Source organism: Pleurodeles waltl, chromosome 5 (genome assembly GCF_031143425.1).
Source record: "Pleurodeles waltl isolate 20211129_DDA chromosome 5, aPleWal1.hap1.20221129, whole genome shotgun sequence".
NCBI lineage: Eukaryota > Metazoa > Chordata > Amphibia > Caudata > Salamandridae > Pleurodeles > Pleurodeles waltl.
Genome location: NC_090444.1, coordinates 132,558,349 through 132,576,235, shown reverse-complemented (window position 1 = coordinate 132,576,235; position 17,887 = coordinate 132,558,349). Strand labels below are relative to the sequence as shown.

Below are 17,887 nucleotides of genomic sequence, written 5' to 3'. Positions count from 1 at the left end.
AGCCGACCGGCGCTGCCTGGTGTGCGTGCAAAAAAACCACGTACACCAGGCAGCGCCGGCGTAGGGAAAAATGGCGTTTGGGCGTCCAAAAATGGGGCAAGTAAGGCTGAGGCAAAAAAATCGTCTTAACCCGATTTGCGCCATTTTTTTTGGGCGCCCAGACGCCATTAACATGACTCCTGTTAGCAAAGACAGGAGTCATGCCCCCTTGCCCAATGGCCATGCCCAGGGGACTTATGTCCCCTGGGCATGGTCATTGGGCATAGTGGCATGTAGGGGGGCACAAATCAGGCCCCCCTATGCCACAAAAAAAAAATTAAAAAAATACTTACCACAACTTACCTTTTCTTCCTTGGGATGGGTCCCTCCATCCTTGGGTGTCCTCCTGGGGTGGGCAAGGGTGGCAGGGGGTGTCCCTGGGGGCAGGGGAGGGCACCTCTGGGCTCATTCTGAGCCCACAGGTCCCTTAACGCCTGCCCTGACCCAGGCGTTAAAAAGAGGCGCAAATGCGGGGTTTTTTGCCCCGCCCACTCCCGGGCGTCCTTTTTGCCCGGGAGTATAAATACCACGCACATGCCTGGGAGTCATTTTTTAAGACGGGAACGCCTACCTAGCATCTCATTAACGCAAGGAAGGTGTTCACGCCAAAAAATGACGCTAACTCCATGAACTTTAGCGCTAGACGCGTCTAACGCCAAAGTATAAATATGGAGTTAGTTTTGCGTCGAATTTGCGTCGAAAAAAACGACGCAAATTCGGCGCAAACGGAGTATAAATACGCCCCATAGTTTGTAAATACAAACAAGCATTTGCAATGCAATAGGTCTCACATATTTTGAAGAAGTTTACTGTCATCTTTTCACAACAGCACCCACGAGCAAAAACAAAAGAAAACATGAGAAGAAACTGAGAAAAGACGACTTGGCAAAATAAAATAAAGTTAGCTTTAAAAAATAAAACTTTGCAATTTTGTTTGTCCTGCTGGGCACGTTTTTGCCTGTCACAAGCCTTCTGTTTGCGGGGCACTGGAATGTAAAACAAAATAGAACCTTGATCACGTCAGGAGCAGCGGACGGACACAAACTAAGTTGAAATCAATGAGTGCTTGATCCTTGCTCCATACAGAGGAATAGAAATGATGCCAGGCGTGCCTTGACGAATTACCAGGCTGTAAAGAAGAGTGCCAGACAAAACAACAAACGGTGAGTGACAGTCGGGCTCCAAGCCCTTTACTGAACACAAGAGTGTCTCGCATGCGAGACACGTACACAAGTGCATGCACTCGCAGGCTCAACCCTAAAAAGTAGTAAACTTACAAAAGTGTGTAAGCTTACCTTTATGAATCAGGCACTTAGCGTTTCTGCTAAATACACGTTCTATCATGTGCTCTTAATGTCTATATCACTTTCTTCCAATTACTGACCAGCACATTGAACAAAACACAGAAATAAAATGTAATTTAAATTCATGAAGAGAAATGTTCTCAAGAATATATCTTGCTCACCTGTCCTATATCTATAGCTGGATTAAGACTCGTGCCTACATCCATCACTATGTCTGTCCGAAGGTTCTGCAAATTGAAAATGACAGTTATTAATTGGAAAAGAATTGTAACTTTAAACAACAGCACTTTTGTCTGCCTGCAACTCTGTAAGTTAAAGCCCTTTTCTTTGTCAGCATTACAAATAGCGATTTCTGTTCGCTATGCAAAGTGTTGGTTTAACATTTTAATTGGACTAGTGATAACCATTCAGTTCTTCAAAAATATCTGACAATTTGTCAACACGAAATATGGTGTGAGAATAGAATACGTGTAAGATAAAAATGAGAAGATAAGGCAAGAGGTGTTCATGGAGAGCAATGGAATCTTATTGCGTCATATGCTTCCTTTCAGCATCCTTTCTCAACAAGGAGTTATTTCATTAAGATGTTCTCCGTGATAAAGTGTCTAATAATAATAATCAATTACATATATTCTAAGATAATAATAAAACCCCATTGAGCAGGGTAACCCCACTTTCTGGTATTGCAGGTAACCTAGCAACAATTACAGTGATCAGGATACCCACCAATTGTTGTAAGGTAGCAGGACCTACCAGCAAGAGAGGACCAAAGTCCTCCTCCGCTGTTGCAGTATGTGGCGGTCCGAGGGAAGAGGAGATCTTTATGGAGTGGGAGCCAAGGGCGGGGCCAAACTGATACAATGAGATCCCTCCCAAACCCAGTGCTCTAAAGGAGTCTGAAATCCAGCCGGTTTAGAATGCAAATCAAGACAATTTTCCTGAAAGCAGATAACGTTTGAAACAGGCCAGAAAGCTCTTCCACATAACAGACTGTAAAGAAGATGTTTCGTATAAAAGACCACTGCCCAAGAAAGACCGGGGTTGCTATACATCCCTTCTGTTGCTCCAACCACATCTGCACAAACACTAGTACACATCTGCACAAACACTAGTACATGAACCCACAGGAGCCCGGACTATCAGAACAAGGCGAGTGTGAACCAGCCTGATGACCCATAGGATGTAGATAGCCATGCTACCTTTTGCCTGGCGCACAGGGTCTGCAAGATGATGAATCACAATGTTTCCCATGTCTCCTATTAGCCCATCTGTATTGACTTCTGTTCTAATAATCACTTGAAGAGCTTTGCCTCCGGCGACTAAGGTATTACGAATAAATAAACACTTTATAAAACTCTAGTTTCAGTCTAGTAGCACAAGGCCTAAGGGTCAAAACAGGGACTTCGAATAAGCATATCTGTACTTTCTTGGCAGCTGACACTCAGAAATGAAGTCAGAAGAATTGAACAGTTGAATTTTCAATCGATGACCTTTCAGTGTTGGTAGAAATCAAAAGTATCCATATGGGACTAGTTATGAATGTTCATTCTCAGTATTAGCGTGCATGTTTTTGAATGGGGCTTGGTGTCTTTGGGATTTGTTTCAGTGAGGTTTGAGACTGATAACGGTATATATATTGACATCCAGACTTTCAAGAGGTGGAATCGCTTGTTTTTCAAGTTTAAAAATCTGAAAATACCAGCTTTTTTTACATGACCACTTAGAAATTATATATAACAAGTTTCTTCAATAATATATACATAATTAATATATAGACTCAAAAAAGGTGACTGAAATATATTTTGCAATATTTTATGGCTGTTGAAGTTCATGGATACCTTGCCAAACATGGGCACAAACATTTGGACACCTCTTTAAAAGTGAGTTGAGTGGACTTGGTTTTAAGTTTGCAAGAGGTACGCACAGGCGTGCCCATCATTAAGGGTGGAGTGGCTAACACCCCCACCCTTTTGAAAGGCAATACGAGTGTCTGTCAAGATGAGCAAGGGACAGCCTGACTGTCTGACTGTCACTCATCTTGTACGGGTCAGACAGCCAGGCACTCTACATCCACTAAATGCGCAGGCACCTGTCAGCCAGAGCCAAGCTGAAGATGTCATAGCTCTGCTTCATAACCCGCAAAACACTGTGAGGTCCTCCCCTTCATTGAAAGGGGGTGCATCACCAATAGACTTGGACCTGGGCACTTCAGTTTTAAGTCCTAAAGGGACCAGGACTGAATGTCAATCAGTGATGCCTCGTCCCAGAGTGGGATTGGGTCTGCAATTCTCTGATTCCACCTCACTCTGTGACATGTAAGGGAAGGTCCTCCTTTCCTTGGCTCACCCTTGACTAGGTCAGCCAATGAGAGGAGGCAGCGGGATCTTCTTGCCTTCCTCTAGACCTGCAATCAACGTCTTGGCCCAATAAGTACCTTGTTTTTAATGTTGGTGAGTGTGTGCATGTGTGAATGTATGTGTATTTGAAAGTGTGTACTGTGAATGGGCATGTGCATCTGCTTGTAAATGATAAGTGGATGTGCATGCGTCTGTGAATGGATTGATGTGAATGAGTGTGCATATGGATGGGTGAGTGTATGTGTGTGGACATGTGGCCCCCCTCACTGCTCAGCCACATTCCAGCCCACCACTAGTACACAGAGTATTATTAACCTCTTAGCTGCTGAAGCTTTTCCGCCTCCAGTGCAGAGCTGTTCTTTTTTTTTAATTTAGGGCACTTCGAGCTTAAGCCTTTACAATCTTTTTTTCTGCTTTTCTACAACAGTATCTAGGCTAAATGTGCTCCCTTTTCCCATATTTTGAGGAATGTAAAGGTACCCTGTGCGTGGGTTCCCCTGAAGGGAATCAAGAAAATAGCCAAAATATAGCAACATTGTTTTTGTTCAAAAATGGTAAAAATTGCTGTGCAAGAAATCAACTGGAATTTTCCTAAAATGGAATCAACAAAAGGTTTGCTGTTAGGGTCACTATCTTCTTAGCTTTCAGGAACAAGCAGAGTTCTAAAAGAAAAACAATTTACTATAGTTTTGGGATTTTTCTAATAAGTAGTCTATTCTCCTATTTTTGTGGCTCAACCTTCTTACATTTTGTTGTGAAAACAGATGTGAAATCTGTATGTTTCTTAAAACTAAAAAAAAGTCTGAAATTTAAAGGTATTACTTGTGTAAATTGCTCAGTTTTGAAATTTAAAAAAATGATCAAAATATGTGGAAAAATATCAATTGATTACATTGTAATTCAAATGTTTTGCCCCAATGACTGGTTTACAAAAGTAACATATGTTCTGTCTGTCGTACTCTTCTGCTCACAAGGATATGTGTTTACTATTAAATAAAGTTAATGTTTAATAAGGTACTGGCATTACTGTAACATTGGTAGAACAAGTGAGTTGCCGTGCTGGATCACTGTATATAGCAAGGTGGGAGGCGAGGTGTTTGGGCCCATGTTTATCAGGCTTGATAAACTCAAAGTCCACTGGGTTGGAATTCACCGGGTCCAAATTATAAATCCCAATTAGGAGTTTGACCTCTAAAAATGGGAATAACATGTAGATTTTGGTTCTTAGTGAACACAAATCCTCATGTCCCTATAATTATTGGCCATTTTTCACCTCATAAACTGTGGCAGAGGTGACCTTACGAATTTTGTTTGAGGAAAGCTGCAGAACAGCAGTGTTAGCTGCCACAATCCTAACTCCATTATGGGGAAACCAGGGTTGATGCACATAATGCAGTTAGCTGGGCCATTCTAATGAGGGTCTTAGATCTTTTGTAAAGGATTTCAATAGTATCTTGGACACGCTGGCATATCTAGAAGAAACACATAGTAGAACAATCATGTATCCTCTTCTGCTAAACAGGTTGCATCAAACCTTTTAAAACGGACAGGACAATGAAACAGAAGACTCTTCTAAACATCAGGGCCAGTTATCTAATACGCTGGCCCTCAATACAACCCTGGCGGTCGGTGCAGAAGTGGCGGTAATACTGGCAACAGGATGGCGGACAAAAAAATGAAATTACAAGCATGGCGGTTATACCGCCATGCAAAACCGCCACTTCTACACTGTGACCGCCAGGGTGGTAACGACCGCTGGGCTGGAGACTTCGGTCTCCAGCCCGGCAGTCGTCACTAGACCGCCGGCGGTATCAGGACCCCACATACCGCCATGGGTTTCGTGGGTTTTGAACCGCCACGAAATCCATGGCGGTAGGCACTATCAGTGCCAGGGAATTCGTTCCATGGCACTGATAGGGGTCTCTCCCGCCCCCTCCCCAGAGTCCTCCCCCCAAACCCATGACCCCTCTACCACCCCCAAAGGTGGCAGGACCCCTCCCACCCCCCCACTAAAATATCCACACACATCACCCCCACCCCAACACGCACGCACAGACAACTGATACACATACATGCAGACATACACGCACACATGAACACAGACATATATGCCCACATTTCCCATACACACAACACGTCCCCCGCATGCATACACACACTCACACACACCCCCATGCACGCACACAACACACAACACCTCCCCATCCCCCTCCCCTAACAGACGATCACCGTACCTTGTCCGGTGATCCTCCAGGAGGGAACATGATCCATGGGGGCTGCTCCGCCGCCAGCACCCCGTCACCAGAACACCGCAAACGCTGAATCCTGGGTTGTGATTAGGTGGGCGGTGTTCTGATGACGTGGCGATGGAGCAGCCTCCACTTCACCGCCGACCGCCAGTATGGCTGCTGGCGGCTCTCCATCCGAAAAAGGCCAGAGGGCTACCAGCAGTCATAATAAGCTGGGTGGGAGACCGCCTGCACTGGCGATCTTTGGCCCGGCGGTACCTCGGCGGACTTTGAAAAAGCCCGCCAAGATCCAAATGAGGGCCTCTGTATTTATGAACTATCTCCTCCATTTTTCGAACTAACCTTCTGTGTTCTGAGGTTTTTTTATAAAAATGATGTAGTTTCATCTTGTATGAGGTTTACCTCACAATATTAATAATACTTGATGGTTCTTAAAAGAGAATGAATGTTGCCAACCTTGTGGTCCCCAGTCAAGCAATCTATTTCCACCTCAGAGCAGGCAACCCCATAGGAAAAGTAGTTGTAAGGCATTCCCTGGTTTGTTTCAAAGTCGTATCCAGTAATAGGTGCCCTGTAGCAGGAGAAAGACAAAAGCGATGGAAACACATAAAGTTTCATTTAAATGCATCATGACAATTACACAAACGCGGTTTAAAGGCCGTGAAATGTATACTCCATAACGACACAGAAGATTAACTTAAATTTTTGTGGTGTCCCTGAAAATTCACTTGGCCATTTAATAAATCAGAGTGGTCTGGTGAAGAAAGCAACCAGACCTGGGAAAATACATTGACCTTTGGCTGCCTCCATTGTTGTAACCTTGATCACTAATAATGGGGCCCTACCCCACCTGGCAGACAAACTAAAGTTCTCTGCAATCAACACACCTCTGGGAGGACAAAGCATCAAATAATCAAACTTCATCCTATTAGACCCGGATTGGGAACAGTTTCTGGTTTGAGCTTTGGGCCCAGATTATAAATTGAGTGGAGCAGTATTCCCCAGTGGGAAATTGCTTCACTCACTGAGTATCAGCACACTGCTCACATTGGGATTATCTAGGTGTGAGAGCACTAGACCTAATTTTACCAGAAGGAAAATCGAGCAGATAGAATTACATTAGACTCAGGCTGTAATGCTGCCAGCCTCAACCCGCAGACCCTGGCTGACCTCCTTCCACCGCACAGGAAAACACAAAACACTTGCCCCTGCCACTGCACAGTTTAATCGGTGTCCAGATGCCCTCTACACCTCCTGCACACAGCCCTTGATTCCATTGACCAGGGGCAAATACTCATGATAACCGTATTTATGTGTGGGGGATACCATCTGGAAACATTATTTCCAGCCACACAGTATCCCTTCACATAAACCCGGTCACCTTTTAATCAGGGCCTTAATGACTAAACATGAACGTAAAGGATTCCCCAGATGAGGCTTGTCCCATCATTTATGATGTTTACCACTGAAAAAGGGACCACAATGTCCAAAATTACCTTAGTCTATTTATTAAAGATCCACCATTCTTTGCTATGTACAGAATACAGAATCGCTTCACTATCCTGCTCTGGTGCCCTTTCCTTGAAGAGTGTTCTGCGGCTCCCAAGGTTGGTTTGCCATGTATAAGAATCAATACATAAATACGTAGGGTTAGGTGTCCAGCTCACCATTGCAACGGATAGTATTGAAGGAAGCCTCCAAGAACAACACTCCCCAATACCATAAACAATGCATTAAATGATACAAAGTTGATGGTCCATCTACTCCTCCTCAGTGATGCAGTGTAACTGTCACTGTGTTGGTGTGGCCTCCAACAAGCAGGAATACTGGGTTAGTCACTTTGAACTGGCACCATCAGAAGAAGTGTCTGAGTCAGTCAAATGAGTGGCAGAGCCAGCACAATGAATATAGTAAGTGCCATGGGTAGCAGCAGTGTAGGGTCTGAGGAGTGCAGTGATGGCATCTACCCTGGATGCACTGGAGGGCTTGTAGTACCAGCAATGTTAAGACAGGTCGACCTGAAGAAGAACCTTATGGGAGGAACAGGCATTTTTAAGAGGTATCAGTTTTTTCAGTGAGGACACAGGATGTAAGACAAGTTACTCAGTATCTTGTGAGGATCTAATGTTGTGGAGAAGGGACAGCTGCTTCAAAAGCAGAAGGTATTCTGAACCAAAACGTTGGCAACGAGAAAGGCACAAGGTATCTCTCCTCATCTACAGGTACAAATTATGAAAAGCACAGCTATTGTTTCCTTATGTTTTGCTCTGTAATCTTAATTGGGTAATGGGCTTCCATTGCATTCCAAAAATAAAATATGTTTAGGGAACCAATGGAGGTGCCATTTGAACATATATTCACCAAATGTTATTATGTAAATTCGCAAATCAGTGCTGATGCCACATTTAGCAGAATATTTATGCAAAACCTTCTGGAAGTAGGCTTTGAAAGGCTGAGGGGTGCGGCCAAAGCATTTATACATGTACCCCCATCATAACCTCCAACGGCAAAGCAATATCTCTATAGCTTAATTCTTGTTTCACTCCTTAGTATAATTAGCCATGCTCAAAGGTTATGCTGAAAGAGATTCAGACCAGTGCAAAGATTAACAACTCAAATGGGCAGCACAGTCAAAATAATAAAAAATACATCTAAGATCCAACAAGTTCAATAAATATAATTTTTTTACTATTAACCATAATAAACTAGAATATGAAAGAGAAAAATGGCATGAAGCTTTGCACATCAGTGGGAGCAATAGCTAATAGCTTCCAGGAACGCGGTGTACGTCAAAGGAGAAAGCAGACACTGGGCACAGGACAGCAGGTGGATGGATGGGACGGTGGGTTAGGCTGCGTTGGCAAAGTTACATTCAAATTTAGGCTCTTTTCTGGGGCTGAAACATTACAGGCAGGTTTGTCCACTAAAGCTTCCTATGAAGAGTTCTACCAGGTTGGATAGCGCGGATGTAATACTGTAGCGCAGAAGAAAACCAGTGCTGAGCAAAGTATAGCTGATAGAAGATGCCTTGTAAAGGAGATGTTCAAAGCAAGGACATCAGATGTGCTGGATAGTGTCTGTTAAGCAGTTTGTGTTTTGAGATTTGCACAGTCTCCTGTCCCGGTGAGTAGAGGAGGGGGACTGAGGCTTTAACCATTGCCACTGCATTGCTTGCTGGAATTTACGCGTGGAGTGGCTTGGGAAATTTTGAAAAACTTCAGTCATGAAAATATTGTTGAACAGGCCAGGGGAATCTTTTCTGGCCTGATGCAGGCTCCTCTCTATAGTTAGAAAGTTTATTATACCACCCAATGGTGTTAGTTGCTAAAGTCTCACAGGCCACGCAGGGATCTCCAGGTACAACTTCTAATTATTCCTGGCACACAGTCGGGCCCAGATACAATCCTGTACTTAACAGTAGTATCCACTTCAGCCTCTGCTTTCCTCTGTTGCCTGGCTTTCAGCTCTGTCTTTCTCTGCTACCGGTCTTTCATGGGCTACCAATCAGGAAAGGAGTTTAGGCTCCCCACAGGTCACAGTTGTATTACAGACAGTTAATGTCGCCAGCCACAGCAGCAAATAATGTTCAGCATGCACAGAGTCACAAACAAGAACTATTTTCTGATATCCTTGCTCCAAGAATCAACACATTCTCCAAAATCCAAAATAGGTAGAGTCTGTGAGTTCTACCTGGGACGGATATAAATAAATTGTAGCTGGAACTGGTAATTCTGTTGTGTTTCCCGGAGCTCTCCTCAGAAGAATCTTAAAAACACTTTGAGTTAACCACAAGCTCGGGGTCTGCAGGCGCCTCTGTGTCAGCATGTGTTGACAAACCTTGGGTAAAAACCTACATAAATGCTGGGAGAAATAGCATTTCCCTGTATGTGTTTTTAAAAGGCTGAAGGAAAGAGTGAGCCAACATGCCAGTAACACAAGTAAGAGTGCCACTTTTACACAAGGCAACATATCACTGTGTAGACCATTAAGCCTGGCTGCGTCGGAACATACTAATTTTGAAAAAGTGGATAATACAGTTTCAAATTACAGAAACAAATAAGAGCTGAGGCAAGCTGCGTGGGTCTGGTCTCAAGGCAGGTCCAAAAACAGAGTGCAGAAAATTGAAAAAAATAAGGGGTTCCTACAAAGACATACCTACAATAATATACCAAACTTTTCATTATTTTTGGATATTATTCTGGTACTATTGGTACTGTACTGAATCAAAAAAATAATGTGTTCTGGTTAAAACAATTACTATCTTAAGGAGACAGCCACAAATTCACACCTGCAAGCATTGCAAAACATTGAGAGTCATGAGAGACAGGGTTCACAATTCAGTCACAAATTTGGGATGGAGGCCTACTTTCCAATTCAGGTCCTAGCTATCATTCATTATCATTTTGCGAAAATAACTTTTGTGGTGCGAGAAATGTGAGCACCCCTTGGACCTCAAAGAGAAAGTGTGGCTCCATCGGAATGCAAAACTGCTTTGCAAGTCGTTTGTGCCTGAGAGCCCTCATTTTCAGGTACAGCGATTTTCTTTCCTAGGAAATTTTATATAAAACATAAATTATAAATTCTTATGAAAGTTTATGCCTAGTGAAGTCTACCTAGATAAGCCTAAATCTAGTCATATCCTGAGATCTATCACATCGCACATATGTATGTATGTATGTATGTATGTATGTATGTATGTATATATGTAATATTTGTCTAGTTCATACCTAGTCAAAAGTCAATGGAGCACTATAGAGGGGCAAAGGCAAAGATACATTCAATGAGTGACTGAAGTAGGTGTGTCCCAAGTGGAGGTGGACTGCTACTTCGTCGTAAAATAGTGTTCCTAAAAGTGGTGTTTCTTCAGCTCTTTCCTAAATTAGAGTAGGGTTAAGGTAGTCATAATAGACACAGGGCTGTTTGAGATCCTTGGTGCATTAATACAGGAGGTCGGTTGCCTCGTGTTTTTTCCATTGTGCTCATCTTTATCTCCAGTCTCATAGTGTCCTGGCTGTAAAGGTGTTGAGAGCCAATGGAAGTGGTGAGCATCCTAGCCAGAGTGGCAAGCTGCCATTTGTGATGGCTTAGTAGGTTATTTAGCTGATTTTGAAGATGTTCTAGGCTGGCAAAGGGAGCCCGTAGTCACATTATGGTGGGGGTGCCACCATATATTTTCAGGTTCTTAATGAGTCTTGTTGAGGCATAGATTTTATTTTAAATATACAACTACACACACTTAAAAATCAGCTATTTTATTGATATTCTGTGATGAACTGTCTTATTTCATTATGTTTCCTTTTCTCCATCTCTCTATATGTACTCTTTTAGAGAAGTCTCATAATGTTCATACTATCATCAATGGGCTTGTGCTTTTTAAATGGCGACACCCTTAACCTTGATACAACTTCTAATCATGTTTCGTTAGGTCTGGCCTAGAGACAGCTTTAGTTCTCTCACCAGTTTCACGTAATCAAATTAATAAGTACAAAATGTATGTATATGTACACAAAAGAGGAACTTTGGATCACTTATCCATATCCATTGGTCTGGCCCACTTGAGCCACTAGCTTGCTTACATTGTGCTTTCTATTTCATTCTTTATCATTTTTAATTTCTTTAGTCATCATTTTCTGTTCAAACTATGGGCCTGATTTAGATCTTGGTGGGAACAGTCCCGCCATTCATTTTTCGATGGAAAACCCATCCGCATAATAGGCGCTCTGTCTGCCTGATTTAGATGTTAACACTCTCATAGCCAACAACCTGCCTGAGTCCTGCTGACTCTGCCAGAACTTCCCAACCACGTTGACAGCGCCATACAAGAAAGCAGCTGATGGCAGGACTCCAGCCACTCTTTTCACGGAGCAAATTTGATTGTTCCTTTGTTGGAGTGTAGCTTTTATAATTAAAAATTAACATGAACTGCTTGCAAAATGATGTGTAATGAAGCTGCATAGAAAACACATTACTATGTTTCTAATGTATGCACTTGAAATGTTGCCCACGGAGGGTGGCCACCAATGTATACGATGATTGATGAAATTGACTGATAATGAATTATTAATGTACTAATGTATGATTCTGTTTTCGCATTAAGAGTTATGTGTTAAGGTTTTGCTGAATAAATCATTAGGCCTTAGTTAGCCAGAGTCTGGGCCTAGCTGCCTGGTCTCATATTAAATGTGTTCTTCTAACATGCAATGTGCTGTCTTCCTGAAGGACATAAGCTGTACTTTTCCAGAAGTTAGAGATGTGTGTAACCGTAGTAAATTATTTCTCATGAGACCCGACTTGCTCAAGGAGACATTCTTGTTCGATGCAACAGTGTAATTCGCAACAGGTACCAGGTCGCCTGAACTGGTAAAGACAATGGAGTTACTGACTGAAGCTGTGCGTGTAACTTTTCCTACCTTCCATCTCACCCAATGAAGACGTAAATCCCAGGAGCCAATGAACTGTATGAGAACTGTCTTAGGTGAAAATTCTAGTAAGGTGACCACTTAACCATTGGATAGAGATAGTGGTGCACCGCATACTGACCAGTGGGAAATTAGAGACTTGTCTGGCAAATTCAATTTCACGTCATGTCACAAGGAGACAGCAGCCATTAGAGGGACACCCCTGTTGTTACTCTGGCATTCCGTCTTCACCTTTGCTGTTTTGAGTCTTCAAACCATCCTCACCTTGTCTTGCCCGATATCTATTTCTTCTCCTCCTTAAGAGGGAAGAACTTTCTGCCCTAGTTTCTGAGACTTTGTTGTTCTATCCTGGCTGAATGGCGAATCGACTACTGTCTCAGGACGAAGACTGACTCTGTATGCTGACCCATTACGGAGGGTAACTATATGATAATGAAATTGTAATTGTCTGCTTGCCTTTCCTTTCTAGGTACCAACTGCTTTTGACAGAGACCTTAATTAGATGTTTTCCAAATTTGTGTTACTAAATTGTTTTGCATGAAGCCCAACATGCTGACGCTAATTCGAGGTTAGTCAAGGAGTTCATTAATATTGGGTGCAAACAGACAAAATGACTGAATCTTTGCTGTGTTGAATAGATGCGCTAATGATGCTCTGCTAAATAGATACATGTTGACGCCGTGTTTTGTCCTAATGTTTATAATCTTTGCTTTGCTCAAATCTTATTTGAGTTGGCACATTATAACACTGTTGATGTGTTTTCTGGTGTTGAGACTAATAAACTTGCTAGTAGAGTGTAACCAATAGGGAATAAACATCATAAATCTTCCTCAATTCGTGTGGTTATTGATAGCTGAAAGGTCATGTTGCGTTTCAAATTCATGTTGATATAATTAACTAATTTAATTGATGTGTTACTGTGACTATTGAAGAGGTTATTGATCTATTGACTGAAATGCTGAACAGAGATCTCATCTTAAGGTGTCTCCAATCAGGGTCAAAAGGTTCATTGGCCTAAAATGAGTCCCAGACTAAGTAAATTACCTAGGGCGGGACGCATTAGCAGTTCTGGTAGCATAGGACAGTTTCCGCCCTTTGGGGGCCCTAGGACGAGGGTCCATTGTTTTAGGATTGTTTTTGAGACAATGCAATTTGGAAAGATGATGTTCCCCTAAGCCCAAATGACTTTTCCCGGAGCTTGCCGAAGTGAGTTGGGTATGTTCTCGGCGTTCTAGTGATGGTATGAGTGAAGTAGAATTTGCGCTTGCACAGCTTATGCATATCGCAGGTGAATTGTGAAGTCTGTGAGAATTTTTAGGCCAGTTGATGTTTTAGTAGGAGTGGGCGTACTCCGCAGTATGAGAGTAGGGAAGTCGGCGAACTTCATGTGAGTGTGGCGCTTTGTGCTCAAAAATTGTCCACATGGTTGTTGGTGATATACGGACCCTGCGTGGTCTAAGACTCCCGAGTATACTGATAAGTGTATGAGACACTTGGTTTATGTTGTAATTTGCGCTGTTTAATAAGTCAATCGGGCGTGATTGACGAGTTGAGTTTGAGTCACAGTGTGTGAGTGAAAACCTTCGATGGAGATTTGGTAAGTTCTAAAGTGCACTAGGACGAGCCACTGAAAAGTCGAGAGTAGAATTTGCGGATCGAATTCTGCTTGCGAATGCGGGATCTGAGAAGGAGAGAGTAGCGGCCGAGGCTTCAAGTGAAATCTCTGTAAAGTTCTGAAGTGATTGTGTTACCCTTCCTGTAGTAAACCGGCAAATTTGAGTTTTGTTGTTAAAGTGCTCGCAATATATTGCATTAGTCTCGCATGAATAGAGAGTGAGGAAGACCAGCCGCAAGACTTTGTCAGCCGCAGTGTGTGTGAGTGTGACGTCATTGGAGCCGCGCTGGGATAGGTCAGTTAGTGAGAAGGGTCACGCACAGATTGGCAGCCGTCAGTGAGAAGCAATTGGTTGAGAAGGCAGGTAAAGGGTGTTCTGGGAATTAAAGTCACTTCCTGATTCAGTTATAAACTAAATAAGAGACGCAAAATGAAGTTCTTCAAGGTTCTAAAGAGCGATTTGAGGGGAGACGTGTACATTACCGCGAGTGTGGGGGAGCCTACACCACCAGAAGATACTCCGGCGTATGCCATAATGGAGGAGAAGGGAGTTGCGACATGTCTTTGGCTAAAGCAATGGTGCAAATTAACAAAGAAAGATGGGTGTTTGGCGTTTCCAGAGAATAGGACGTTCAACATAGGGGTTCTAGAGAATTTGCAGAAGGGGCTAAATGAGCAGAAGCCGCTTCCAAGGCCAGCACAGTTTGAGGCATTAGCAATTTGGGAATTAATGGCCATACGACAAAGGCAGCAAAAGAGGAGAATGAGAAAAGCAGAAAAAACGCTAGCGGAGCCTAGGTGGGATAGCGAGACCAGGATGTGGAGAAGAGAAATAATAGATGGAGTCAGAATGTTCCCTCAATAACTCAAGAAGCCGACACACAAGGAAGAAAGGCCACTTGTAAAACAGACAAGGGTTCGAGTAGAGGGAAAGAGAATAGCAGGTCTTGGGCAGATGCAGATGACTCAGATGACGACGAGTTCCTTAATCAGTTGTTACATGATCGTCCACCGCCATATGCCATGAATGACAACAGACCTAGTACTAGTGCAGGTCCTGAAAATGCTACGCAGAATCAGGGAACAGCGCACACAGCTCATGTAAATGCAGTTGCAACACCAGCTCCAGTGCAGAGTAGTGTCAGCGTATCCACTGCGTCAGCTATGCAGACACAGTTGCAGCCATCACCGGTTTGAAGGCTCTACCCTGATGTTCCAGTATTACAGACCACTACGAATTTGATGGTGCCGCCCGATCACGCATATGCAAGATCAAAGTTGGTACAGATGGAGCCAACTCCACTTCTGCTGCCCCAGCCTCCTCAACAGATGGTTCCGAATTACACTTTGGTCACAGGACCGCAGTCAGTCACAGTACCCGTAATGAATCAGATGTTGAGAGCTAATGCTCCCCAGGGTTTGGGAAACAGGCAGGCACCAGCTGCCATATCTTTGCCAATTACAGTCGGTCCACCCGTACCTTTGTATGCACAGGAAAAGTCTAGAGTATGTGACCAAGAGGTAATGACTCAAGAGGTGCTAAGAGGAAGGTTCGCAGGAAGTTCCCAAGGGATGACACCAGGAGAACAGATAGTAGAGAGATCTAGGTCCTTGTTGGATTTCAGTCCCATTGGGGTCCCTCTAGAGACAATGAGACAGGCTGGGTTGGGACTACTAACTCCACAGATACCCAGTACGAACATGTCGCAACCACCAATGATGCAGGCTGGAAATATCTTGTTGCAAGGTTTGACTGCGCAACATCTGAATGAATGGCTAGACAAGCTGAGTTCACCGCAGACTACCCCTGCAACAGCAGAGTGGTCAGAGAGAGAGGAATACCTGAATTTTGTGAGGTTAGGCGTGGAAGCAGCTGAATTAGTCGAAGGGAGCATGGGAGTGAATAGGCTAGAGTCATACACTGAAGCAGAATTGAGGTATCTGTGTCCAAAAATAACCAAAGAAGTAAGCAAGGTGCACCAAAGGTTGGCAAATCTAGCAGACAAATATGGCATAGACTTAGACAATACTAAGCATCTAAAGAGGAGTTACAGATTGGACTTCGAACCCAAAGATTTTGATCACATGAGGTCTACTGGGATAAAAGCACACCGTAACGAAAATGTACAGAGCGCGCAGGTTTGGGGAGCCTTAGAGAAGTGGGAAGGCAGATGGGCAAAGAAGAGAGACAAAAGGAAAAGTGACTGCTTGGAGCAGCAGCAGCCGCATGCAAAACCACTGCCAGATACCAGTACCATAAAGATGCTACCCATTAGAGAAACAGCTGGAGGGGTTCTTGTCCATGTACCATGGTCCAGGGGTGACATTCTGTCATTCACAAATGACTTCCCCAGGCTGAGGGAAAAGCCGATAGAGTGGTATCAGCAGACAGACAGATTTGTGAAGCTTGCGAAGTGTCTTTGGGAAGACTTGAATATGTTGTTTGAGATCATTGTTCCTGCTGATTTGTGGCTCGAGTGCAAGAGGAGTGTTGACTGGCCACCCGCAGAACCGGCAAGGGATAGGGCTACCAGAGCACCCTCTTCGGAGGTAATGAAGTATTACCATAAGGTAATTGAGTTTTTGAAGCAGAAAGTGTCACCGCAGAATATTGATTGGCAAAAGATTGATCGAACGGCACAAGAGGGCAAAGTGTCGATACATGCTTACTATGAGAGGTTGTTGAAAGCATTCAAGCATTACAGTGGCACGGAAGTCATAGAGCTGAAAGACATGAATCACATTGTGTTCAGGTTCGTTGAAGGGCTGAGACCAGAAATTAGCCAGATGATTAAGAATTATTTAATTTGCTGGCAAGCGAAGCCGATTGATGAGGTGTTACAGTATGCAAAATACTGTAGTGATGAAATCGAGTTGAAGCAGAGAAGTTGAAGGAGAAAGTGATGGTGATGCAAATTAAGGCAGCACAAGCAGTGATGCAGGGAAACGGAGTAAACAACAGATGGTGCAACAGCCGCAGGGAAACAGAAAGTTTCAGCCACAAACAAGAGGCAGAGGTCGGGGAGGTTTTGTGAACCGTGGTCCAGATTTGAATACTGTTGTGGTACAAAATGACGTGCAGGGAATGAAGGTGTTACCATGCCATGCGTGCGGGGGCGTGGGACATTGGAAGGGGGAGTGCCTGATGATGGTGCAGGAGGGTGTTGTTCAACAAAGCAATGATGTCAGTGCGTTTCAAAATGTTAAAGGACCAAGAATGAGGGGTCCTAATCCCAATTTTCAGAATAATATGGTTCATATGCAGGGTCTTCAACCCATGCAACAGGTGTAGATGCCACATATGCAACCAGTGCAGATGCAGCAAGTGCAACAGCAGATTCCAGTGGTACCTAGACAACAAATGCAGTTGCCCTTAGCGCCAATGGGACAGCAACAGGTGATGCTTCCTCAACAGGTCACAAGTCAAGGACTGGGTCAAAGTAACACAGTACAACAGTTCCCATTGCGTGGTGAGAAAGGAATAAACGATGAATGGTTGGATGACAGTTCAGGTAGTGAGGATTGCAGGCTTGCAGCATTCCTAGAGGTAGATCAGAGGGGACCCTATGTGCAAGGGAAGGTGATGGGTCACAAGGTCTCATTTTTGGTTGACACAGGAGCCACGCGCTCTACAGTCAGAAGTGCAGAGGTTCAGAAATTGCCCCTTTCAGGACGCACAATAAAAGTAGTGGGAGTGGAAAACCATCTCCTGACCAACCCGATCACAGATCCGGTTCAAGTCGAAATTGGTACCTTTCAGGGATTGCACAGGTTTGTAGTCTGTGATTCAAGTTCCGTGTCCCCACTGGGAAGAGACTTGCTGTGTAAGACAAGGTGTTCTATCACCTGTTCGAATGAGGGAATAGAGGTGCAGACGAACAGTGATGATGAGGGGGATGATGGT

The 17,887-nt window shown here is 43.7% G+C and overlaps 1 protein-coding gene across 1 annotated transcript in view; it reads right to left on the bottom strand.

Annotated features, from left to right (window-relative positions):
- Nucleotides 1–17,887, bottom strand: part of XDH (xanthine dehydrogenase) — a 411,630-nt gene that overhangs the window by 16,317 nt on the left and 377,426 nt on the right. Inside the window, exons 33-34 of the mRNA XM_069233805.1 lie at nucleotides 6,406–6,520; nucleotides 1,505–1,570 (exon numbers count right to left, since the gene is read on the bottom strand). Coding sequence (XP_069089906.1) covers nucleotides 1,505–1,570; nucleotides 6,406–6,520 — 181 coding nt within the window. The remainder of the gene's footprint in view (nucleotides 1–1,504; nucleotides 1,571–6,405; nucleotides 6,521–17,887) is intronic.